Source organism: Orcinus orca, chromosome 5 (assembly GCF_937001465.1).
Source record: "Orcinus orca chromosome 5, mOrcOrc1.1, whole genome shotgun sequence".
NCBI classification, from domain to species: Eukaryota; Metazoa; Chordata; class Mammalia; order Artiodactyla; family Delphinidae; genus Orcinus; species Orcinus orca.
Genome location: NC_064563.1, coordinates 101,020,032 through 101,046,112, shown reverse-complemented (window position 1 = coordinate 101,046,112; position 26,081 = coordinate 101,020,032). Strand labels below are relative to the sequence as shown.

General features: G+C 36.8%; 1 protein-coding gene across 24 annotated transcripts in view; it reads right to left on the bottom strand.

The window, feature by feature from the left end:
- ABI3BP (ABI family member 3 binding protein) overlaps positions 1 to 26,081 on the bottom strand; it is a 263,204-nt gene that overhangs the window by 52,256 nt on the left and 184,867 nt on the right. For 17 of the 24 annotated variants that reach the window (XM_049710006.1, XM_033433301.2, XM_049709992.1 and 14 more), the window contains 12 exons: positions 25,343 to 25,417; positions 24,402 to 24,458; positions 23,685 to 23,756; positions 23,181 to 23,228; positions 22,364 to 22,429; positions 20,066 to 20,140; positions 16,030 to 16,104; positions 9,731 to 9,790; positions 9,100 to 9,147; positions 8,197 to 8,277; positions 5,795 to 5,872; positions 1,309 to 1,374 (listed from right to left, as the gene is read on the bottom strand). In XM_049710006.1, the coding sequence (XP_049565963.1) occupies positions 1,309 to 1,374; positions 5,795 to 5,872; positions 8,197 to 8,277; positions 9,100 to 9,147; positions 9,731 to 9,790; positions 16,030 to 16,104; positions 20,066 to 20,140; positions 22,364 to 22,429; positions 23,181 to 23,228; positions 23,685 to 23,756; positions 24,402 to 24,458; positions 25,343 to 25,417 (801 nt within the window). The remainder of the gene's footprint in view (positions 1 to 1,308; positions 1,375 to 5,794; positions 5,873 to 8,196; positions 8,278 to 9,099; positions 9,148 to 9,730; positions 9,791 to 16,029; positions 16,105 to 20,065; positions 20,141 to 22,363; positions 22,430 to 23,180; positions 23,229 to 23,684; positions 23,757 to 24,401; positions 24,459 to 25,342; positions 25,418 to 26,081) is intronic. The other 7 variants (XM_049709995.1, XM_049710016.1, XM_049710009.1 and 4 more) reach the window with 5 other exon arrangements.

The window sequence follows — 26,081 nt, the reverse complement described above, 5'->3', positions numbered from 1 at the left end:
TAAGAGAGTGAGTTCTTAAGCCAGACTGCTTGCCTTCGAATCCACTTCCCAGCCCTTCTTAAGCCTTAGCTTCCTCAGCCTTACCTCACAGGATGCATGGTTAGCACACCATCACTGTTAGCCATTATTGTTACTGTTTCCTTATTTTGTAGAAAGGTTTAATATAACCAGCCACACGTTAAATTCTCAACAGTTATCATGATAGAAAAATCACATGGAGTCGGAGGATTATTCCAAAAAATATGGGCTCCTCCATAAATCAAAGAAAAATGTATTTGTTCTTTCTTCCATGTGCCTGGAGAGATGTTCACCGGGAATGTTAGCTTATAAGCCATTTTTTCATTTAGAACTTTAAAACTTCTTAGAATCACAGAGGAGAAAAGGGGCAGAAAACACCAGAGTCTCTGGTCCAACTTGTATGTTAGCATAGGAGTGATTTATATGGACCAAATCAACCCCCAAGTTAACTTTTCACTAATAGTTCCAGTGAGGGAGATCCGAAATCCTTTGGTGAATTTAGATTTAAAGTATTTTCTGGGAATTCTCTACCAGTCCAGTGGTTAGGGCTCAGTGCTTTCACTGCTGGGGACCAAGTTCGATCCCTGGTAAGGGAACTAAGTTCCTGCAAGATGCATGTTGTGGGCAAAAAAAAAAAAAAAAAAAAAAAGTATTTTCCAGTTTATTTTCACTTTACTTTGATGTTTAAAACCTGTAAAATGTGTATTTTTGGTTTTTTTTAATCTGAAAGAATCAAGTAAAAATATTCTCCCAGAACAAGTCTTTTATAATGGAAGAGGTCTTTTCTCAAAAGATAACATTTGAAACATGTAATATATCATAGCTAATGCTAATGCTATCTCTATAATTGCCATGGAAAACTGAAGGAGGAGGGGAGAGTGTGTGTGATTTATGCAAAAATACTATTTTAAAAATGCTTTTATATTGTTAAGCTTCCGTGGTGGTATCTAAATCTGATGATCCTTAAAAATCTCAGTCAAGTCTTGCCACTTCCATGGATTCATTATTTCCTCTCTACTTACCCACAAGGATCAGAATTTTGTATGTAATTTATTTCAGTTTAAGGATATATAGGCATCATTTGGTATATTTGGCTGTTTCAATATTTTTTTTTTTGGCAGTGCCATGCAGCATGTGGGATCCTAGTTCCCTGACCAGAGATTGAACCCGTGCTCCCTGCAGTGGAAGCGCGGAGTTTTAACCACTGAACTGCCAGGGAATTTCTCAATACATTTTATATCTTCTTAGATATGCTGACTATTTAGGTCATCAGAAAGAGAAACAACTTACCAGGCCTGATGTGTGGTTTGTCAGGTGTTCTGGGCTTCACAGGAGTTGTATACAATCTGTGTGGTGCTGAAACAGAGGAAACGCTTCACATTTAATCACCAGCACTCCTGAGCTCAATAAATGGAGATTTAGTACTCTACAGACCAACAACTTGTACACTTTGCATGGAAGTATAAAGAATATTCTTAAATCTCCAAGTATGCATTACAGCATTGATGCTGAAGGAAAAAAAGCAAGTGAAAATATTCATGCCTGGAAATTAAAGATGCACACAGTCAAAGTGAGGTAGGTCATTGGTAACGTGTGTTAAGGATTAGTCATCATTTAGTCCATGTTTTTCAGGGGCATTTATTTCACCACATGGTTGCTTAATATGGTAAACATATAAGCCAACCATCTACCCCTCCATCCATCCATGCGTCTGTCCATCAACCCATCCATCCATCCATTCACATCTCTCAATCAGGGAGTCACTGTGAAACATTATTTTGCCAAAGGAGACAAATAATATTAAAGGCAGAAAGAAAAATATTTTTAGGTATGTAAGAAGAAAAGAGTGGAAACATGTGGTCTGTATCTAATTGTCTTAGCTCATGAACCCGGAAGTGAATAAATACTCACTTAGTGCCATCCATTAAAGCTTTAGGGATGAGAGAAAATGACCTCTGGTATCCTGCCCATCAAGAGAGGGTGAGCAAAGATCAAGAACTCAGACAGCCCTTGGACCAACATGCCACCTTGTTACTTCCTGCTCCTGTTATCCAGGGCCTGGCACAGTGAGGACCATTAATGAAGAGTTGTCAAATACATTTAAAAAATTAGTGACCATTGTAAGCAGGCAAATTCATGAGAAACTCAGCTGAAATATTTTTGCTCCCTAAGCTTTTAAAGTGTGCATCCATCCTGGGATGTGTCTATCCTTGCCTTCCCTCCTCTGCCACCCTTGACACACCACGTTGCTTCCTGCCACCAACTTTCTTGGTAATGCTTTAGCTAAGACTGGAAAAAATTTTCTTGCAAACTTTGTTAAGTAGATTACACCATTTTCAATGATTTTGTTCACATCTTGAATGGGTATTTATGTAACCATAAATCAGCAAATGCCTTGCCTACCACATTAAAAAATATACCTGCAAAACAGATTATAATGTAGCTCATTTATAAACTTCCTATGCGAGGACTGATGAGTAGAATTTTGCCATACTCAGGCCAAAACCAGCAGACACATACTGAAATTCTCTGTAGGTTTAATGTGCTCCTTTCAAAGTGAAATAACTAGAGTGAACAGAGGTACTGATTTATTTAAAAATAATCAATTCTCACATGCCCTAAAATGTGTGATGATGATTTGCAAATGGTTTTCTTCAATTTTCTTTGAGAGTGGTAGGATTCCCTGTCAGTTGAACATATTTCAGCTTTCTTGTTAATTTCTTCAATGTTAGATTGCTTTTGCTTAAAGAAACATAAGAATCGTGGCTCTTATTAGTATCATTCTAGAACACATATGAATTTTAAAACTTTAGAAAAGAAACAGAGAAGAGTGTAGAAATAATCAGCACTACATTCATTATTTCAAAGCCACAGGATCAGAGTTTTGGTTTTATTTTTTATACAGTCTTTACTTAAATCTTGAAAGAACTTTTTATAAAGGAGCTGAAATATAACTTATGTTTGGGCTGTGAGTTATTCACATAGCTCATCACCAGGTAACACATGGCCTTGAGAAAACTGATTGAGGGTTTCAATTTTAAACTAAAAAAAAAAAAGACAAAGGTGCATTGTGAGAATGTAACATTGTAAATATCATCTCCACATAGCTTTTGGTGACTAATAATAAAAATAATTTTAAAAGATGGCTTCATATCTAAAGAGTTTTATAAAAATTATTTTAAAAGAACACTAAAAATACTTGACAAAGATAACATCAAAAATAGATAAACAAGGATTAGAGGAGAAATACCTTGAAGGACCTTTGTTTTGCCCAGTATAGGGAGAGGGAAAGAAGGGTACAAGGTACAAGGGTACACCCAGGGAGCCCTTATGCCCTGGGCGGCATACGGATCAGGGGGCTGAAATAAGTAAAATAATCAAAATGTCCCCAGGATGCCTCTGGCCAAGTGGATTTCTACCATGGGTTGAGATGAGAGGGGAAAAGGAGAGAAGCTTGAGTTAGGTCAGTGTTTCGGTTATAGCTGCAGGGAATTGTATCAGCAGACAAAGAAGCAAGAATGACGCAGAGAAAATGTGCCGGAGATCCTACTAGTAGGTTCATGCTGTAGGCTTTAGACACTAAGTTTCTTTGGAGCACTTGGCCCCACTGCTGAGGGCTTGGAGACCAAAAAGCCACAAGGTCCTGGTACATGCGTGGGTGGAGTATGAAGACCAAGAGAAACAATTTCACGCCTACAGCATCTCTCAAATTGTTGTGCACTGTCTTGCACATCTGATACCTACTATTAGAAACAAAACACAACACAATAAAAATAATACAGTAGATTGACCTCCTTGTCCATAGAGCTCAGGCACGCATTTATGAGGGTTGGGTCATTGTGTGATCCTAGGACACACAGCGTGCTGTTACTAAAGTTGACCCTCTACTCCCAAGAAGGGTTACTGGCCTGGACCAGGTTGGAAATGCATTTCTGGTGAGCCCACTTTAAAGAGCCTTGGCATGAGTCTAGAGAAGTGTAAATCCCAGAGCTGCACAAGTTAGGCTCAAGCTCAGGATCTTCAGAACATAAGAAAGTAATTAAAATACAGTACATTATATAAATATGTTAAGACAATTCACAGAATGATATCAGATCCTGGATATACAACCAATCAACTGTGAAACTCATCTAATAAAACCATGTTCTAGAAGCAATTTGATAAAAATATTGATACTCCCATTAAAGTAAGAAAAAGCAAAAACAAGAAAAGAACGGGTCTATGATTTTTACCCTCAATTCTGAAATCTACAAAGCTTTGAAAAGCTGAAATCTTGGGGCTTCCCTGGTGGCGTAGTGGTTGAGAGTCTGCCTGCTGATGCAGGGGACACGGGTTTGTGGCCACTGAGCCTGCGCGTCCGGAGCCTGTGCTCCACAACGGGAGAGGCCACAACAGTGAGAGGCCCGCGTACCGCAAACAAACAAACAAAAAAAAGCTGAAATCTTTTTCTCATTTGGCAATACAACCTGAGCTGAATAAAGTGTTTACCCTGCTTATTGTAAGTATTTATATGTTTTGCTGTAAAAACATCAATGTGTTTGATTATGAGAATCCAGCTATCTTCTATCAAGCCAGACATTAAAGAGGTTTGCAAAAACATTAAAAAATAAACATATAAAAATCAGGATGCGGTATGGATATAATAGGTTTGAACACCTGCTGTTAATGGCTGAAGCTAGTAATGAGGGTGTGGGAGGGCTGTCCTTATACTGGCTCCTTACTTCTGTGTATATTAACTTTATTTTAAAAATAAGTAGAAAGGTAATAAAGTAAATAATAAAATAAACATTTAAACCATTATAAAAATTAAATGAAACAAGTTCAAAAGTTTTACAAAATTTACAAGAACTGTCTTGTACCGTAGAGAGTACTGTCAGTCATGTTTATTTAGAACAAGTACTGCTCTGCTTATTATAAAATATATACCTTAAGATTAGATTTCTTTTATTATCATTTCCCCATATTGCTTTGTTTCTTCCACAAAGCTCCCTCCCCAGTTATAACTGACAATTGAGTACAATAAATTTGTCTTACAACTCTTTAAAAATTATTTGCCCTTGTTTTTTGGGCTTTCTCCCATATGCTAGAGGTAGACATGGGCAAAAGAGCGTAATTAAGGGGAAAAAAAGAAAACACGAAAATACTAGAAATCTGCAACTGGTTACAATCCAAGTAGGACAGAAAGATATAAAAAGGAAAGACTACCGAGAGCATGAAGATGTGAGAGACAGCTCTGTGTAGATGAGTTAACTTCCCAAAAAGTAGAAGGAAAAAATAATATAAGGAGACCCCCGAATAAAGCTTCTTGGATGTTTTAATATTAATTCATCATTAAAAAATGATTTTTCTTGTTACGAGTTTCCTTTCTCAGGCCACAATACCAACACATTGATCAAGTTTGGGAGATGGGACAGAGGAATGAGAGAAAGAGAAAGGAGGGGAAGAAGGAGAAGGAAATAAAGATTCTTATTTATCAGATGTGGAAAATGAGGCAAAAGAAGGTCAAGCAAGGAAAAAAAAATGGGAGCTCTCTTTCTTAGTCATCAGCATGAAGCAGTCAACCATACATTCAAAAGCACAGCTCTAACTAAAGAAATTGTCTTTCCTACATTCAACTGGTATTCATACAAATATTCCTATTTGGCTGATGTCCTGTACCTATGCAATGAAAAAACTTAACTCACTGTGATGAAAAATTACATTCTTAAAAGAAAATTTTCTTCCTGCTTAAAAAAGAAGGAAAAGTTACTATCCAGAGGTGGGGAAATAGCATTACCCTGAGTTGTCTTTGCCAATTCAGTTGTTCGTGGAAACTTAGTTGTGAAGAGTTCTTGGGTGGATTGGTCTGTTTCTGCTGGAGGAAACACAGTAAGATGGCTGGCTTTAAATGATTATCATTATGAATGGGTCAAAAAGGAAACAAACAAACCCTACTCTTTTCTATCCCGTGCGGTGATAAAAGGGTAAATTGCATTAATAACTATGCCCAATAACCATCGTATGTCAAAGATAATGGTATATTTTAATAACTCTCATTTATTATATTTACTGCCTTCTTGCACTATTATTTTAATGATTATTATAAGGATTTCAAAAGCTTTTAGTTCAGAATCATCGTTTCATGATACTGGACATGGCTATATTCTTGGATATGCCTCCTGTCTTTATGTATTATTGCCTTCATGTTTCCTCCCTATTTCATGAGCTCCACAAACTTTAGGTGAGCTGGAAAAAAAATAGACCATAGAAAATAATGTGTATTTACACCATAGAAGAATAAATATCCTATTTATCTCATGTGAAAATCAAAGTTTGTTTATTGCCATACTGGTACATTACTCCTGACAAAATAAAAATAAGTATGGCAATACTCCCAGTCCCATATTATCTTGAAATCATTACAACATCATACCGACATAGCAAATTACACTGTTCACTTTGCTACATACTGGATCCAAGGAAATACTTGGTGCAAATAATATGTTGTCATCTTATTTTCTGCCTGTTTTATAATCTGGATTCTGCTCATAAGAGAGATTCTTGTAATAGTTGGTCCAGTAAATGGGGTACATTAAAAAAAAAAAAACAGGGAGTGGAATTTAGATAATTAGCACATCCAGCACTGGTTCTTGATAAGTACTTTTGACTTTGCCATCGTGGGTAATGTTGACTTTGAGGGCCTAGGCTACAATAGATGAGTATTTGGTAATTAGGATACATTTGCTCATTCAGTTTAAAAGTTTTTCCTTTGAAAAGGATTCTATTTTAAAATGTGATCAGTAACTTCATTTCAGCAGACACACACAAAGGATGGGTTTATCTGAAAAGGGAGGAAAATAAAACCACTGATTTAAACAGCCATGTGGGATGTAGCATGGACAGGGCAGAGAAGCCAACAAACACAAGCTGGGAACTCTTGTTTTCCAGTTCATCTTCAGCCAAGTGTCAGGCAAAATTGGGTTTCCCACACAGTGAAGACATTGATGCTGAACTCTTCGAAAGCCTGGCCAGCTCATTCCAACCAACCTTACTGACTCATTCATGCATCTGTGTTCCTCCAGGCTACCCAGATGCTCATCAGATTAGTCTGGCTGCCATTCTCTACCCTGTGTCTCTTCCCTATCTGTCTTTCACCTTTCACACCTTTAACTTCAACTCTCATTCCAACTGGAAGACCCGGCATACATGTCACCTCCTCTGTGAAGCCTTCCCTGATACCCCCAGGTAGTTTCCTTGCTCAGCATGCTGCTCATTTCTCTATGAATTCATTGTATTGTATAACATGGGGGTGAATTCCAGGAGCTCTGGTGACTGAGTATGTGGGTTCCAATTTGGCTCTGACGTTAGCTGTATGGCTTAACCAGATTTTTAAATCTTTCTGTGCCTCAATTTTCTAAGCTGTAAAATGGGGCAAGTAATAGAAACTACCTCACAAAGTTGTTACATGCCTTAAATTTAAAAATACATGTAGAAGACTGGGTAGCACAGCTACTGCTAAATCCTGTCTTCATATTAGATGGCGAGCTCTCCAGGGTAACCTTTAAAACAGTTTTATTTTGGAATTCCTATTGCTTGGCATTGCAGTTAGCCCCCAAAAGATATTCAAATACTAGATGAAATTTTTCTTACCAAATGCAGTTCCAAATATGAAAAAGCAACAGAAGAATATAGCATTGATATACTTTGGGAAGATTCTTTTTTAAAAAAATAATTGGAGGGCTTCCCCGGTGGCACAGTGGTTGGGAGTCCGCCTGCCAGTGCAGGGGACACGGGTTCGTGCCCCGGTCCGGGAGGATCCCACATGCCGCGGAGCGGCTGGGCCCGTGAGCCATGGCCGCTGAGCCTGCGTGTCCGGAGCCTGTGCTCCGCAACGGGAGAGGCCACAGCAGTGAGAGGCCCATGTACCGCAAAAAAAAAAAAAAAAAAAAAAAAAATTGGAATTTTGTCAAGATGTTTCAAAATATTCTCCTTTTATATTAGAAATCAGCATAAATATTAGAAGGACAAATATACAGTTAATGTAAAAGAATCAAGTGAAATGGGTATTTTTTTATAATGATAAAAAGAGACCCTCTGTGGTTTGGAAATCTATGAACACAAAAGTACATATGGCTACTTTAAGGGCAATTCCTAAAATGTTAAGTCCTCAATGGACTGAAATAGTAAAACAAAATTTACCCAGAGTGGTTTGTAGTTCCTCTTGACTAGAACTCGGTGAAATCATAGGAATGAAAGGGCTGCCTCGTGTCTCTAAAGGAGCTGAAAAGACAAGTACCAAGGTTGTCAATCTTTAGATTCAAAAGCCAGCACCCGGCCAGAATAATATTACATGAGATTCCTTTATTTGAAATAGAAAAACAGAAAACATTAAGTGAGTCAGGAAGAAGAGAGTTAAGTGTGCATAGAACCTTCAGGAAGATGACTGTGGAACATAGAATAATGGTTCTCAACTGTTTTTTCCACCAGGATAGATAATAAATGACATTCAGTGCTTGACATACTCTATGACCATAGCTGGTTAAGATGGGTGTGGGTAAGACATGGTCCTTGGTCTGTCAGCTGCAGCTCTCCCATCCAAGAGAGCACATAGGATTACAACAGGAGAGAGAATATCATCACTGTGGCAAGCACCTGGCGTCTGCTCAAGCTTATTTTAAAAAAAAACGGGTGGCAAACTTTAGTATTTTGACCAATATTAATAATAATTACTTGCCAGCATCTTCCACAGCATGTTAGTGGGTTATAACACCACAGCTGAGAACCACTAAACCAGCAGAAAAAGTTAACTAGGTGGGAGTGAGTAAGGTGGAATCATTCTGAACACAGAGACAAATGAGGTAGGTGAAAATGGGCTCGGTAGCGAGCTGTCTTAAGTTGGTCTTCAGAGCAAACCTTTAGAACATTGCCCTTCTATTTTGAAACCACTGCCTTTCTATTTTGGAAAGAGTAAAAATAATGAGAATGAAACAACGAAGAGGACTGAGGACAGATGATGTTTCAATGTGATCATTTGAGAAAGACCTGCAATCTTGATGGCAGCCAGGAAAATAATTAGAGTGGGTCAAATGGGAAAACCATTACCTAGTGTTGTCTCTGGCAGATCAATTCTAAAGGTAACAGGTTGCAGAACTAGGCCAAAAGCAAACCAAAGAAATATATTTATGAGAATTACTACCTGGTGAAGTAAACCCAGTTTCTGTGTCTCTACAATGTACCCGTTTGAACATTTAAACATTCTCTTAGAATCATAATAAATACGAGAAAATTCTATACCTTAGGTGACACCCAGGGAACTTAGTTCAACTAAAACTTTAAAGTTTTCGTTCACTGTCACTATGAGGAAAATTTGATTAGGCACCCATATTTTTAACTTAAAAGTATACCCACATTTGGAATGTAGCTATATTTACATTCTGAAAGAAGGTGAAAATGGTTGGCTCAGGTAATAATTATATCTTATAACTTTAGCATGATTTTCTATTCAACAAAAATACTTTCAGGGAAAATAAACTAATTCTACACTATTCTCTCATGGGGAAAAATTTGTCAAGCAGATTGTATGATTAAACCTCCCCAAAAGAAATACACATTTTCTACCCATAATTTTCTCTGAACTTCTTCCACATCACAATCATTCCAAAAATATATTTACCTCAAGAATATCTTTCGAAAAATACACTTCCTAACTGGGAAAATAAAACAATTCATTTACCAGGTTCGCTCTGAGAGACTTCAGGGTCTGGTTTATGGGGAAGGAGCACATCTCTTGGAACTGAAAGAAAAAGATTATAAAACACTGTGCACTCTAAATGTCATACTTGGAGTGAAACTTAACCCATAGACCTAAAGCCCTGGGAAGCATGAATGAAGCCAAGATGTTTTCACAATGGCTAAAAGGCTAAGCCAAGAAGAGGACCATCTTTCTGAGATGGAGAAATGTCACTGTGTAGGAAAGGTTCTAATGGCAGTAAGACAAAGTTGGTCACAGGTCATTTCGAAGATTCTGTTGAGGGAAAAAAAAAGGAAGAAAAAACTAATGTAATTAAACACAAGGAGGTAAGTCTCTCTCAAGTTGTCTTCAAAGTAATAGGTCAGTTTTTGTCTGAAGAGGTTATAGCTGCCATTTGATATTCCTGCTAAAGTTCCACTGACAGCAATAGAAAATACATTATCTTAAAGAAATGGCCTGGGCCTCCCTGGTGGCGCAGTGGTAGAGAGTCTGCCTGCCGATGCAGGGGACACGGGTTCGTGCCCTGGTCCGGGAAGATACCACATGCCGCGGAGCAGCTGGGCCTGTGAGCCACGGCCGCTGAGCCTGTGCTCTGCAACGGGAGAGGCCACAACAGTGACAGGCCCACGTACCAAAAAAAAAAAAAAAAAAAAGAAAAGAAATGGCCTGCAAATTGAGGAAAACAGGAAGAAAGGCAAAACTCTTGAATATCTAAGGGAAGAACAAAGTTTTATTCTAAAAGCACTAACAGTTATTATGGGGAGAAAATAAAGCAGGAAGGATCACTCACTCATTAGAAGATACCGAATGTAAAGTTTATGACAGTGCTTGTTACATGGTAAATGTTAGATAAATGTTGCCATTTTTGTCATTCTTAGTGATATGGCTTCTAGTATAATAGGTATTAAGTATAGGTATTAGGGCCTCCTGACATATGAGAACATGAAAACAAAGGAGAAAAATATACACTAAACAATAATCATATTCAGTCCTGATATCCAGGATATTTTTAATGCTTGTGTCCAGTTCTACTTCGGCAAAATAAAATGGTAGGCTGGGAACTTGATACCTTATCTCTCATTGGGGAAAATACCAGGGTGATTTGCCTGTTGTTAGTACCAGATTTCTATGGCAAATCTCCTGTCAGGAGCAAGATGACGTATTTCTTTAACTTAGTTTCCCTAAAAGGAGGTCCTTGTCAACCCTACTCACTCACTGAAAAGCTTTCCTACCACACCGAATTCATAAATACCCTTAGGTATGCAGTGTAACTTTCTTGCATCTTATATGGTGCTGGAGGAAAAAAATTAGGATTCAGGCTACAACTCTGCCTCCGAGAAAGATGAAGAAAACTTTTGTACCATGAGGTGGACAAGCAGCACTTTATCATTAGTGTAGAAACAGATTATATAAGATGGACATTCATTCTCTTTTATGGCTTTTGGGATCACATTTAACGTGCACATCACATCTGTTCTTAGTCTAGGCCACTAAGCAAGTGCGAGTGAAATCACAGTCGTGGAATTTGGTCCACTGAAACGAAATGTGACTCCATTAGAACTTCTATGAGCTAAAGGGTAACCACCAGGGGAACTTGATATCTGGACTTTTTTTTTAAAAAGGTAACTTCAAAAAGATTAGTGGTGCACAAAGTTAAAGAAAACCCATCACCATAGTGAACACTTCACCTTTGCTATGTAGTATTTTTAAGGACTGAAGTGGTAAAATAAGAGGAATTTCCAGTTGTAAATCAAACTAACTGTTATCTGGAGGGTGAGGGAGAAGGCACTTTGGTGTGCGTCTGAGAAGGTCACGGCCATACAGAGCAGTCTGAGTTTATAAACATCCTAACTGGTTGCAGTGCTAGACTATACAGAGAGGAGCCGGATTAAGGAAAGGAGAAGCTAAAAAGAAATGTGCTACCAATAAATCCACCATATACTGTAAATACATGATTCACTGCCTGCCTGCCTTAGTTTCCTGAGGAATTTAGACTAATGTGGATCCCTGCTGCTGCAATTGGCACTTTCTAACCATGAAGGGATGATTTAATAACTGCCATGCCAGACGTTCTAAAGCAGGTGAAATCAGTGGAAAGGAAAGAACTAGAAATATTCACAGGAAAGGGATATGAATCATTCTCTCTCTTGGTCACCGGCAGCTCCAACAAATGCAAAGTTGTTTTTTCTTTTTCCCAATGTGGCATTCCTCCGTATATTTAATTGAATAAGAGCATGATTCTTAAAACCAAAATCTTCCATGCTGGAGGAAACCTATCAGTGTAAATCATGACAATTTATTAAGAAGGCAGTTTTGATTTCTTTATAAGATTACTTACCATTATTATATTTTAGACCCATTTGTATAAGCCAATTTACCATTTATATTAAATAACCAATTCACTTACCAGTTATATTAACTGTCGTTTTGAATAAAGGGCACGTTTCCAAAGAACAATTCAACTAACATGAGACAACTGTGAGTGGAAATGTCCAATATGGACAAATGTAAATGAATACGCATGAATGTTTTGCCAGAGCAGATGAGAGAATGAAGGTGTCGCTCTCTGATAGAGATGGTGGAATAAGGAATCTTCAGTAAGGTTTACCCCTGCAATAGGCTACAAAGAGATTCTCTTAGAAAAGTAACACACATAGACCACACACCCTTTTCACCTCCAGATTCCCTCTTCCTTTATTCTAACCTTGTACCCTAAGGTCCAGTCTGAGAGGAAGCAGGTTTCCTGCCCTTTCAGAGACCACTTTCAGAGTTTTACCTGTGCTCTTGGGTCACCTTCCCTCCCATCTCCTCTGGGGCCTTTTACTTTCCATTATTTCTATTATCTTCTATTTTTCTCCGTTAGTCCATATTTCCATTTATCCATGAGTTCCTCCCTCTCCACCTATAAAACAGCTCAAATGCTCCAACATCCTAACATTAATAACCATTTCCTTGACATGGCTTCCCCTTCAAACCATCCCTTTCTTGCTCTTATTCCCTTCATCTAAAAACTCTATCTGCCTCTGCTTCCTGGTCTCTTAACTGCATCTTCTCCATTCACCGTGGACTGGCTTCCCGATCTCCTGCACCCACTCCCGCACCCACGGATCCATGAGGCCTCATCCATAGTTCTGAAGTTCAAAATGCTCTGAAGACAGAAAGTGTTTTTGTTTTCTTAACTTATTTGACAGTAAAACCTGACTAGAACTGACCTGAGGCTATTTGCAGTTTTTATTCACCCTGAGTAGTGTGACCGTTCATACCTCCCACTGCAGACTTATGAATATGCTTGTAATCGACGGTGTATGTGCTGTTTTACCTTTCCAAAGTCTGAAAATTGCTGAATTCTGAAGCATTGGCCCACAGGTTTCAGATGCAGGCTTTTGGACCCACACTGTCAAGTCCAACAGCTCTTCTGACACCTGTCCACCTCACTGTCATTGACGGCTGCCCTTCCCTGTCTTGCCTCCCGAGCCCCTCTTTCCTGCTACTTGGATCTTTTGACAGCAAATTCTGATGGCTCCTCTTCCTCTGTCCACTCTTGAAATATAACTGTGTCCCCTACGACTTTGATCTCTGATCTCTTATTTTCTGTCTGTACTTTCTCCTGGATGATGTCATTCACTCACAAGATTTAAGAACCTTCTATATGTAGACACATGACTCCCAAATCTACATCCTAAATATCGACCTCTGTTTAGATATCCAAAAATACATTTCAACCACCAGTCCTGCTGGCCCTCCAAACCTAGCACATACAAACACAAGCCTTCATTCCTCCCTCTGTGTTCCCTGCCTTAGTTAATGGTATTATCATCTACCACCTGCCCAAGCTAGAAATCACAGTGTCATCCTTCTCTCCATAACACCATTCAGTCATTGTCTACATCCTAGCAATTCCATCTCCAAAAGACATTTTAGCATTAGTCTCTTCTTTCCTAACTGCAAAAATGCTGATGTGTGACTGCAAATTAGAATTTGCCCAAGAGAGCAGTTACAGAACATTTGTAGGATTGGATAGCCTGCTGAAATCTAAACTTTTTTGCCCCTGGTTTTCTCCCGATGACTGAAGTCTATCCAAATACTTCTGTGGTGACAGAAGTTCCAACAAAGCCAAGACAGCCCTTGGTACAGAAACAAATCTACAAAGAAGGCACAGCTCTGTTGAGCCAGGCATCAGGGCAGGTCCTTTTCTCTGAATTCAAAAGCATTCCTCCAAGGCAGATCAAAAGAAAAGCCAGTTCTGTTTTGGTTCTGGACATGATGTGTGGGCTCAGTTTGTCTAGATTCCTCATTAAGTGTTGTAGATAATTCAACTGAGTGACTGAAAGATATTTTCTAAAGGCCTCACTGGATGAAACCTGTGTTATACTTAGGAATCTATAGAATGAAAGAGCTGTAGAGATAATCCGAGACTGACTTACTTGGTACCGGTCTAAAAATTCAGTTTTGTCACTTCTAATATCTCTCAGTATAAATTTTGAGATAAACATTGTGTTAAAACATAACTATGTCCTGGTTTCAGTACTACTTTTTACATTTTTATAGAGCATCTATCTCTATAAAAAGGATAGAGATACAAGTACACATTAAGTTTACATGTAATTTACCCTGTTTTCTGAGGAGCCAGTAAACAAGGTTGTGGGCTCATTAGGATGCAAACCTGAGCCTAGATACAACCCCAAGACTGTTTGAATCCAGTCTGTTAAAACACTTGGGAGAACATTAAATAGTAGTAAAGACTGCCTGTGATTCTTCCCGTAGCATCACACCCCTGGAGCAATAGGGGAACCCCTGATGGACACAATGGCAGGACCAACACTAGGTTTAGAGACAAAATTCAATATTAACATTTGGAACTGGAGAGTCAATAGAATAAGCTCAATGAAGGCTCCAGAGAGAGCGTTTGTGCTGTTGTTCCAGGGCTCAAACGTACAGATCAGAGTGTCTGTGAAAAAGAAGGTGTTGATGGAATTAAGGCAAATAGTAGACATTTAAAAAGGAAGAAAAAGTTGAACTATTAGATATATTGGTTTAATGAGATTATGTCATATCAGGACCAATAGTATTGCTTTCTCTAACGAAAAGTGAATATAATCACTCATATCTACTGTTGTTATCTATAATGACTTCGTTTCCGTTACATATTTTTTCCTCAGTTGAAAACAAGAAGCTGAACTTTTGCAAGTGGGAAGATCAGCTTTTTCCTTATTGGCATTTATAATATTGACTGTTGCACTTAGCAGTACTAATTTAAAGTCTAGACTTCAGGGCAAAAGAGGTTCTTTGCAGCCTATCACCACCTGCAACAACCTAGCCATCCCACAGCGACAGTAACACCCTGCGCTTATACAACCTGGAAAACATGATAGCAAGTGAATTCACTTGCCTCCAAAATGCCATCATTCAAGCTACAGCTCAGAAATCCTTTGGTTCTAGGAATGTTCTATATGCTTCCAGGACCATCTAAGAATTTATAATAATTGCACCTTAAAAAAAAGCGGGGGGGGGGACTTACTGTATTTCTCAGATACTCTAGTTAAAAACTTGGTTTGGCTTATTAGCGAACCAACAGTGAACTAATTAGTGTAGCTAACAGCAGCTTTGTATGGTCACTTGAGGATCTAGAGAAATGTCTGGGTCCTTGCAGTCCCTACCTTGACTACTCCCACAAACATGAGATTATTCCCCCCATAAAGGAGCAAAAGGCCTTCTCAAATGATAGGCAAGAAATTGATCTGTAACTAAAGAAATCATTTTTTCCTGTGTGAAACAAATTTCTTGACTCAAGCAACTGCTCCATGAATGGGTAAAATAGAATTTAAAAGGAAAAAAAAAAAAAGACCCTCAATACTGGATAGTGTAAAATGTTTGAACCCAAGAAAATGGTTAAACATCATTTCCTCCATTTGTAAAACATCATTTTATCATTTTTGTGGGAAAATCCCCAATTCTTTATTTTATCTTGGTGAAACATGAGCACAGCATAGTTAACATTGGTAGGTTATTTTTTGGAAGTCAAAAAATAAGAGAATTTTAATTCTAGAAGAAGCATTCTACCCTTGGCATAATTCTCTGCCTTTGGATTATATCAATGGCTTACCATATGAGCACTTAGATAACTCTTATGAATACTTTGAAATGATTATATCATGCATGATACAACGTGGTACCTGAACAGAAGTGAAACATGGACCTCACATCCATCAGTCCTCATGTTTCATTGCAGCAGAGTGTGACTGTAGAATGCATTTGGTTTAAACATGAAATAAAGCATTTACCAGGCTGAGTATAGGACGCTTCTGGACTTGGTGATGTCTTTGGCTTCGGAGTAACATGCTGGAACACCTTAGGAGCTGAAAGAGAGAGCTCGGATCATGAGTCATTTGGTTTTAGCATCTCCCAGTCTTGCTTAACACATAAGATATGACAAAGTATAAGACTGATTACTGATTTTAAAAAAGTATTGAAATGGGATTTAGATGGAAAAATAAACCTTAAAAATAGATCAGTTAGAATTCCAGATACGTTAAGAAAAATGAAATCTGAGAAACAGCAAAATTTGACTAAGCATAAGAACAGGATGAATGATTTTTTTAAAACATCATTTCAGAAGAGATAGCAATTTAATTAATGCAAGAGTGTTCTTCTTTTGTGGATGTTTGCTTGACTTCTTAAACCCATCCCTATGTCTTTCTGTGAAGATGAATTCAGTGAAGTCAGAATGGGATCCCATGAAGTATGGAAAAGAGCAGCTTAAAGTCAGCTCAGCAACAGCAGAAAGAGAAGTGGGCGACGGAATGGAATGGGTGGGCTCGCATTCTACATCTCCGGCAATTGTTAGGTTCTAAATAAACCTTTAAATGACATGTTCACAAACCAAAATTGTCTTTCCACAGCTGTTCCTTTGGAGTAACAAGGTGCAAATGTAATAGATACCAGGGGAAAAAAAAAAAAGGTCTACTTTATTTATAGCTCATTTTACAATTTCAAAAGTACTTTCATAAGATTATGCCCTTTGATTCTCACCGTACTGCTGAGAGGAAGGAATTATCAGCTTCACTTTAAATCTATTTGCCTGGGGTCACGTGATCATTAAGCACCAGAGACAAGACCTGAACACTGAGGTCCAGATATGACTGCTAGGTCCCAACACTTGGGCTCGCTATATCCCAGCTCTGCAGGTCACATTTTAAATTGTTCCTCATTTTTTTAGGTGGAATTAATAAACCGGTCCTAACTGAAAGGGTGATTGTGAGAATTAAGTGTGAAATGTCAAAATGATGTGAAAGCTATACCCCTATAAATATCTGTTTCTACTTCTGGAGAATCTTTACAAATTTGACATTGAAGGATCTGAGTATATTTTGCTTTTCACATTGTTTGCCCCCTCAAGAATTAGGAGCAATTTTGATGGTTATAAGATTTCTAGATATAAAATCATTAACAGGACTGTTCATTATCACTTATGAACATAGGAATCTAAAAATCAAACCTGTATTTTAATGATGAAATATTCTTGATGGTTTCTTCCAAATTTTTGATCCCACTATCCCCTCAAATGCCAAATATAGTAAATTTAACTTTTGCTATCTAATTTATCAACATAGTTTAAGTATAAATGAGGTGGCATGCCCAATTACAGAATTTCATTCTGAAAACAGTGGTAGATGAATACATTGCATTGCTCTTTAAGTTGTATACACTATTGTTAGATGATGCCCTTATAGCCCAACAATAATAATTTGCGTTTGATATTGATATTGCACGTACGAACAGAACATTCTCCCATTCAAATGGCCTTTTGAAATTCACAACAGCTAGCCAGGGGTAAGGAGGGAGTACTACTAGGGTTTAAATATTTGTTTTTGAACTACTGAGTGATACATATGTATACATACACAAATATCCTTGAAAGACTATAAAAACCTAGGGTATTGCTGGGATCTATTAAGTAAAGCTCATATATTCCTGGGTAAGAGAGATCCTAATTTCACCCACTTTTAAGAGGAATAAGTAGAGTGCATTTTTTCATGATCAATTTTCCAAATAGTCCCCTTATACTAGGTTGCCCTGACAAAGCTAGAAGTGTTTGGATTGTAGCTACTTTCCAGGGGAGATGCTGATGGGCTGGGAGTTTGCTCAGTTGGGACAGAATCAGGATGCTCTCTTGTTATAGTCTGCAGTCACTCCAGGGTTTCAGAGTGAGAGTGGAACCACTGAGCATATGCATCTATCCATTCTGAAGTTGCTTACCTTGTCGAGGAAGGTTAGCTAAAGGTCTAAATCAAAATCAAACAAAGTTGAAACTTAGAATACAGTGTCATAATGGGAAATTAGAGTAAGCTCCTGATTTACTATATTGTATTTTTATAAGTGCAGAGTACGGCTCAAAAAGATAAAATTATGAATAAGTCTTCCTTCTTAGTTCATATCTCCTTTACTTTTTAAAATGTTACTAATGAGGACTTTATATCCTCAATGTCTTAACTTCCAGCACTTCTTGTTTCTCATCTTTTCTTTTCTTTTCCATCATTCATTGTTTTATGCTTTCTTATTTCATTCCATTTCTCCTTTTTCTGCCTCATTTGTTCTATGCTTTATATTCACATAAAAGGTTGAGAGCTTCTTCTCGTGATTTTATCTGCTGATTTCTTAAAGTTAGATTTTAGTTTCCTATCCACAAATTTAATATACTTGCTTTGTTTTTTATTCTTATTCTATTATTCATTACTTATTCACTAATCATCAATTATTTTTCCCAGTATTTCTTATATATTAATAGTTCAAATTTATTTTTTGTTATTATTTTAAATTTCTTATTCTTTCAGATGATTGTTGCTTTGGTACCTTCATCTACTTACATATCACACCCATATTATTTTTTAGCAAAGTTTTAGTAATTAAATAAAAACACATTTTAAAATACATTAAAGCAGATTTAAAATCATTAGCTAGATGTAGTAAATGGAACTGTTTTTTAAGGAGTTTTCCTTCAAAGAAAAAGTAATAGGTAAAATTTCTCTCAGAAATATTAAAGAAAGTGTTAATACCTCTCAGATATTAAAGACCATCCCCACATCTACAGTTTTTTTCTTTCAGTAGGGATACTGAGATATGATTAAAGAATTTGTGTTGGTAATTCAGAGCTACTACCTAGATCAAGCATAATTTTGATGCTGCTAACATTTTCCTTTCCCCAGACCACTGGTCATAGTTAGGGTTCCTTTCCTAGTAAATTGGGTAGGTGCACTTCATATGCTTTTTGGAAGTGGGCCATGTATAAAAAATAAATTTAGATTTAGGGGACTGGCCTAGACTATAACTTCCTTGACTACAGAAGGATGAAATTTTGTTTCACATTCCCAGTGTCTAGCACATTGTCTGGTGTGAGGTCAGCATGCAATAAGTAGTTGTTAAGTGACTAACTGATGAAATGAATTAATCAGCCACTTAAGCACCAAGGGTGGTACAATTTTAAATTAGGAGAGAAGAGAGACAGGAGATCAGTTGATTCATGACAATAGACTAGGCATGACTGGGTATATGCTTGGAGTAGGCACCAATGTTAGAGATGTCTGGAAAAACTGATGGACTGCAGAGGCCAGATGAGGAAGAGGATAAAAATCGATGTAAAATGCTCAGGATCTGCAACAGATATAAATGAGAAACTGAAAGGAGGGAAAGATGAGCTTTCTTTGAGGCATGTCAATTTTATGGTAGCCTGAAATTGAGATCTGCCAAAACAGTCAGAGGAACTGGACAAGATCTTGGTTGAGAAGTTAGGGTTAGAGTTAATCATTCAATCATTCAAGTAAGAGCTTCTTGAACAGAATAAAAAATAGTTTATAATGACTCTTGTTTAGGTCCTTCCCAAAATTCCTAGCAAAACAACCAAAGCAATATTATGTTATTATTTTACAGAAGAGGATATATATTAAAAATCTTCATGACCTAATGTTAAATAAAATTGACTGAAAGAAAAAAGAAATTAGGTGATTGGCAGGGGGAGGACATTCAAGGACCATGGAAGGTTTTCTCAAGCTGTGAGAAGTGAAGGGAGTAGGCAGGCTACTCTTTTAAGAAATTCCATTCTCCTCCATCCCCCTCTCAAATAATATAACAACAGGGAAGCTTCTGGAATAAGCTACTCCAATAATATACTTTTTGATAAAGTCTAAAAATAAATGTAAATATTTATTAGGTTTCAAAGGAAGTCTTATTTTATAAGGGTTAAAAACCTAACTTGCTATAATTCAACTGAGTAACTCCACTAACATCAAATTTTTCAGGCCAGAATATAAAATAAGTATTTACCTGGCTGTGTCGGTGGGATTCTTAGACGTGGAGATATTTTTGGTTTGGGAGGAGCTCGCGGTGTCTGCTTGGGCACTAAAAGAAAGGATATAGGTTCGGAGCTCTTGAGGTCTTCAAGAGTCACAGTACCTAAACCTCTAGGATCTCAGAGATGTTTGTTGAGTAGTTGAAGACCTAAATACACAGCAATTAAAGTTCCCAAAGAGCCACAAAGTATAAGAAGGTAATTTTCTTATCATAATGGGAAAAAAAAAAAAACAAGGCAGCACATTAAAGATATCCAAGATATTCAGCTGGCAAATGAAACTGTTGGAATTTTAGAAATATCCACTTCAAATACCTATTAAACAGGTTAAAAATAAATTTCATAATAAAATAATTCATCATTATAAGTTCACATCATTTTATCAGAATAACCCAGTATAATATTTTAAGTGCAAAGAGATACAATTTCTTCTAAATAAAAAGCACATTACATTCCAAATATACCTAGAAAATGAATGTATCTTAATAGTAAGTGCTAATGGAAAAAAATTAATCTTGTTAAACAAAACACAATTTTTATTGGTCATATTGGAGAAGAAAAATTGAACAGAAATTGAAAGGATACATTATTGAAGAAAGTTATTCTTCTGCTGAGCAATTCCCAAAGAAGTTCTAGGACATTCAGTGTAAAAAATCAATTATTTCTTCACCAAGAAAATTAAAAGTTTATCCTGCTGGAGGAAAAGAATTATCAAATGAAAGATCGCAGCTTGTGGAAATACCTTGTTTGGTTGGGTTCAGTGTGTTTGGGATAAAGAGAGATAAGAAGAAACAAAATGGTTTTCAAGGTCACAGAGTTTCAGGCACCTTAAGAAAAGCTTGCTGAAAATAAGAGTTATTAGATAAAAGAAGAAGCTGAGTCTGTAGGGACTTCTTCCTGATAGTCAAAATATACAAGGCATGCAATCGTTTCAGTGGAATCTTCTTGCCTGTGGAGAGATGAACAAGATATGTTGGAGATTACACTGGTTTAGGAGCCTGGAGCTGGAAGATTTAGAGTTCGCTTTGCGGATCACTCGGTCTACAACATTGGGTTCTTCATCAACAGTAACAGGATTTTTAAGAGCCCTTCCAACCCTAAAATTCTATATTTCTATGGTGTCCTTAGTCTTGTGATATTCTGACTCTGAACTGCTTTGCTTGCCGAAGTTCGTACTGATAGGCTATTTGCTTCCCCAGGGTATAAGAGACCATCTTGCAGGTAAAGGCATGTCATGAGGCAATTCTATAAAAAATGATTCAGAATGAGATTAGTATCACTGATAGTATCTACGATTAAATATTTCAATCATATTAATGATTAAAGCTATTTAACAAAACTTTAGAAAAGTTAGAGATAATTGACACAGATCCAGTTAATGCAGTCAGTGTGGAATTTTGGTAAAAATTAAACTGTAGAGTTTAAGAGGCAAAGGATATTAACAGGATTTAACAGGACATTTTAGAGGACAATGAATAAAATTAATATCCGTATCTCCTTTGGAAATAGAGCCATATAAAATAGTTTAATGGCCATCAAAATACAAGTTTGGGCTTATTTATGATAAACTGACATTCCAAGAGAGCCTGCAGATATTGAGAAAATTTTCCCTTGTAAGAAGAATATTTAGTTATCCGCATCGATGATTTGTTTTCCCATATTTCAAATTCCACCATCAAGTAAACCCTTATGACTTGCCAAGTAACCAGTTTGACTTCAGTTTCTTTTATTTGTATGCAGTGAAATGGCCAAACTGCCACAGGAAGGAGCAGTAGAAAGTAGTAAGGGACCTGAATAATGACAAGATGACCGACCAATTGTACCCCTTTTTGTGGAATGCTCCAGTATTTCTGGAGGTTTTGGTTAATCTTAAACAAATTAACTATCTTAAAATAGTTTTTATATGACCACAGACCTTGTAAAACTAGTCAAGATGATAAAGTATTTAAAATTGGGATATTTATATTTTAAAAAGAATACAAATGTTCTTCACCAGAAACATTACTATTTTCTATATGAAAGACTTGCAGAGTAGCTGAGAGGTGTTTTTCAGTTATATCCTAAATAATGTTCACAACACTGCCATATGACTGGCTACAGATTATGGATAGAAGGAGGAGTGGGGCATCAGAAAGGTAGGGTCAAATACTGCGAGCAGTGATTAAGTTAGGGCTTTTGATAACTAGTAATAGTGCCCATATATATTGTCTTTCCATTCTTGTAAGTTCTGCAAACACTCACCTTCTACATGAAACACAAAATAACGTATTTACCCGGTTCGGTCTGAGGTTCATCTGGGCTGGGTAGGATTACAGTTTGGGAAGGCAGAGGTGATGTTTCTACGGTAATTGAAGGAAAGTACCCAGGGTTACTATAGCACTTCACACACCTTGAGTACAGATGACAGAACAGATGGTAACAAGTGGATTTTAAAGAAAAAAAGAAAGCAAATTGCAAGTCTACAGCAAAATAGCACTCCTACTTCTTCATAATGCATTTAGTTTAAAAGCTGCTTAGAGATGCCAGGTTACAAAATACTTTCAAGGTAAGCAATAGCCTTACTTTTTAAATCCTCACTCCACACTAATACATCCCCAACAGTGCTAGAAAGATAGGTTCAGGAGGAACCATAAGGAGAAAAATTTTAAATGTTAAGGCATAAGCCATTCAGCAGCATTGAATTTTGTTTAACTAATGAAGAAAAAAATCAAACATGTAATGAATGTGATGAAATGAGTGTTAATGGAAAGTATGTTGCTAGGGCAGAAGGTATAAATGGATCATCATACAAAAAATATTATCTGAAGTATTCAACGTAATACCAAGCTGGCAGAATGTTTAACATTAGGAAAAAAGACACTTTAGATTTGACAGTTTCAGTGACTGAAGTAGAGAGAGATCAAGGTCTAGATACAAAGCTGAATGGGAGAAGACACTTTTTGGACAATGGTTATGAATAGAAGCACCTAGAAAGAAAATTAACTGCCATGACAAAGAATGATGTTGCAACATGAATTCACAATGAGGGAGAACCTGGGTTCTCAGGTGATGGCGACAATGAGGGCAAAAACTGCCAGGGTGTGTCATTACCTAGCGTGATCTCAGGTGGTTCAGACACATTTGTAATAGATTCCACAACTGTATCAAAACAAAGGAGAACAATTTTAAAAAGCTTAAGATGTTAGGCCACAGTCAAGTATCTCTTTCTTGAATATCAACACACCTCATTCTCTTGAGAATCTGCATCACATTTTTACAGATAGGACAATGGATTAGGATAAGAAAAAAGAATCAAGAGGGAAATCCTATTCTATAACCCTAATCCTCCAACTAATATTTATGTTTTAACTGTCATTAACTGTCAAATTTATTATGCCTCAATATTTAGATACCACAGAGAAACCGAAATTTCTGTATTCAGAGAGTCACTTATCATTTTAATTTTAAGAATTCAAGAATTTTAGAAGCTATAGCTCTTCAAAGCTATTCCACTGTAGATTAAGTACCCCAGCTTGAACTTTCAAATTCCATGAAATGTGATACTAATTAAAAATTTTTTGAATAAAAGAATAGAAGCATGAAAACCTTTACCACCTTCAGTCTTTGACTCCTCTGGCCTGAGTGGTGCTTTGGCAGTGGAATATACATAATCTATTTCAGTTGGTGCTAGGGAAGAAAGAGGGAATGGCGGGTTAGTGGTGGACAGCCCATAGCACCCACTTTAATGGAACACTGTTTAATTTTAAAAGAGGTTAATTAAGTAGATAGATTTGTGAGAATAAATAACATTTAGGTAGATTATAAAGATGACTACAATGAAGGCAGGAAATGAAGGCAGTGTGCAGTGTGGAACACATACACACACACACGATAACTGGCAGGGTCTACAGCGATTTCTACCTGGAGCAAAGCAGATAATTTCACTTCCTTATTTTTGTTTAAGGATTCTAGTGAGAAAAAGACATAGAGTGAGTCCTTTGAAAGCATGGGGATGAATCCTAAAAACAATATGAAAATGAAAAATAGGATGTGCATATTTGTATTAAAAGTGATCAGAATATTAAAAAATGAAATTGTGCATTCACAATGAGAGGAAACTAAGCAAGGAAATTGTGAAACTTGCATAGCAACACAGCAGATACTAGCAAAATGGGCTATATATAATATTTGACTGTCAAGTTTCACTGGATGAGCACAGGCAATACGTGAGGAGCCATGAAATGTCACAAAGCATGAGGACATCCCAAAATGACTTCCACAATGAGATGGAAAAGCACATATACCTGACTTCCCATTGGGGAACATTATTACCTATAGCTTCCTTTGATGACTCAGTGCTAAATGTAACCGATTCCAGGACTTCAGAAACTAGCAAAAAACACAAAATGGTAAAATTGATCAAGGATGGGTTGTTGTGAGCATTGAATGAATTCATACAAACTAAGTATTTAGACAAGTGCCTTGTACCTGTAAGTGCTCAATGTCAGCCGTTACCATAATAACAATAGTACTATTAACCCTAAAGGAAACTCTAATAACTGAATTCAGAATTTTATAAGTATTTTAAGTTATCATTAACAACCATAGAACCTTGTTCCATCAACATAAGCATCAAAACGCCATTTAACTAATTAAGAGATACACAAAAGGAATGAAAAGAAATTACAATCCTATGTTAAAAATAAGATCTGGTGTTTCAAAATAAATGTCAGAGAGTTGCAATAGCATTGAAAAGCATGATCTTTAAAATTTGTTTTTAATTTTGAAAGGCAATAATGTTTAGGCTCATATTGTGTAAGGTGAAATTTTGTTATCTTTACTGAAGTGAGAACTTTCTCCTTCATTAATGGTCACAATTGAATGAGCATTCTTTTCACATAGCAGAGCAGAAGTTTAGCTTATTACTAAAGAGAACCACAAGTCTGTAACTTAGTGAAAAATAAAGGTAAAGAATAAAATCAGTTCTTCTAAGTGGTTCTGTTGACTACTTAATCAGATATGTGATTATTCTCTAATATTATACAGAGCAAACCCAAATGAACATAAGTATTTCTATACAGTTGAATAACATAATTAACATGAAATAATGTATTACTAATTTACACCAGTATGCAATCATGGAAGGAGCATGTACAATATACAGAGTTGTTAAATGTGTATTCTTTTGTATTTTTTAATATTTGGAAATACAACATTTGGGGTATGCCCCCTGAAGCTCATGGTGTACCAGAGAGATTAAATAATCTATTTACCAGGTTGACTTTGTGTTATTTCTAGGCTTGGTGATGTCACTGGTTTCAAAATAAGAGTATGCAGTTCAGTGGGAGCTGAAAGAAGAGGGTCTAAGATGTCAAACTAATTATGGATAATTTATTTCACAGGTAGCAACACACAGACCTTCAGAATCACAGGGTTATGGAGAGGCAATGCAGAGTATGCATTATTTAAAGCAGAGATTGGCAAATTATGGTCCTCCCAAATCCAGCCCTCTTCCCGACCTGTGAGCTAAGAGTGATTTTTACATTTTTAAATGATTGAAAAAAAATTAAAGGAAGAGTAATAATCTATGACATGTAAAAATGGTATGAAATTCAAATAAAGTTTTATTGGAACACAGCCACACCTACAAACTAAGATGATTCAAGGCGTATTTACATATCACTTACATCTTGGCTTTGGTTACCTACAAGTTACAACAGCAGAATTGAGTAGCTGTGACAGACTGAACGGTCTGCAAAGTCTAAAATATTCACTATTTAACTCTTCACATAAAAAAATTTGCTGATTTGCTGATCCCTGATTTTAATTATCCTTCTAGAAAAAGGAAGAGCCTATTTGAAAAACTGAGGTTCTCAATGACTACTGTATCTGAATCTATATTCCCACAAGGGCTTTCTAAGTATTTCCTACAGCTGGTTTCATGACAGTATCATTAACAAAATGTTCAGTATCATCTAGGAGTGTTTTATTCTATGTTCCAGTTTGACCACC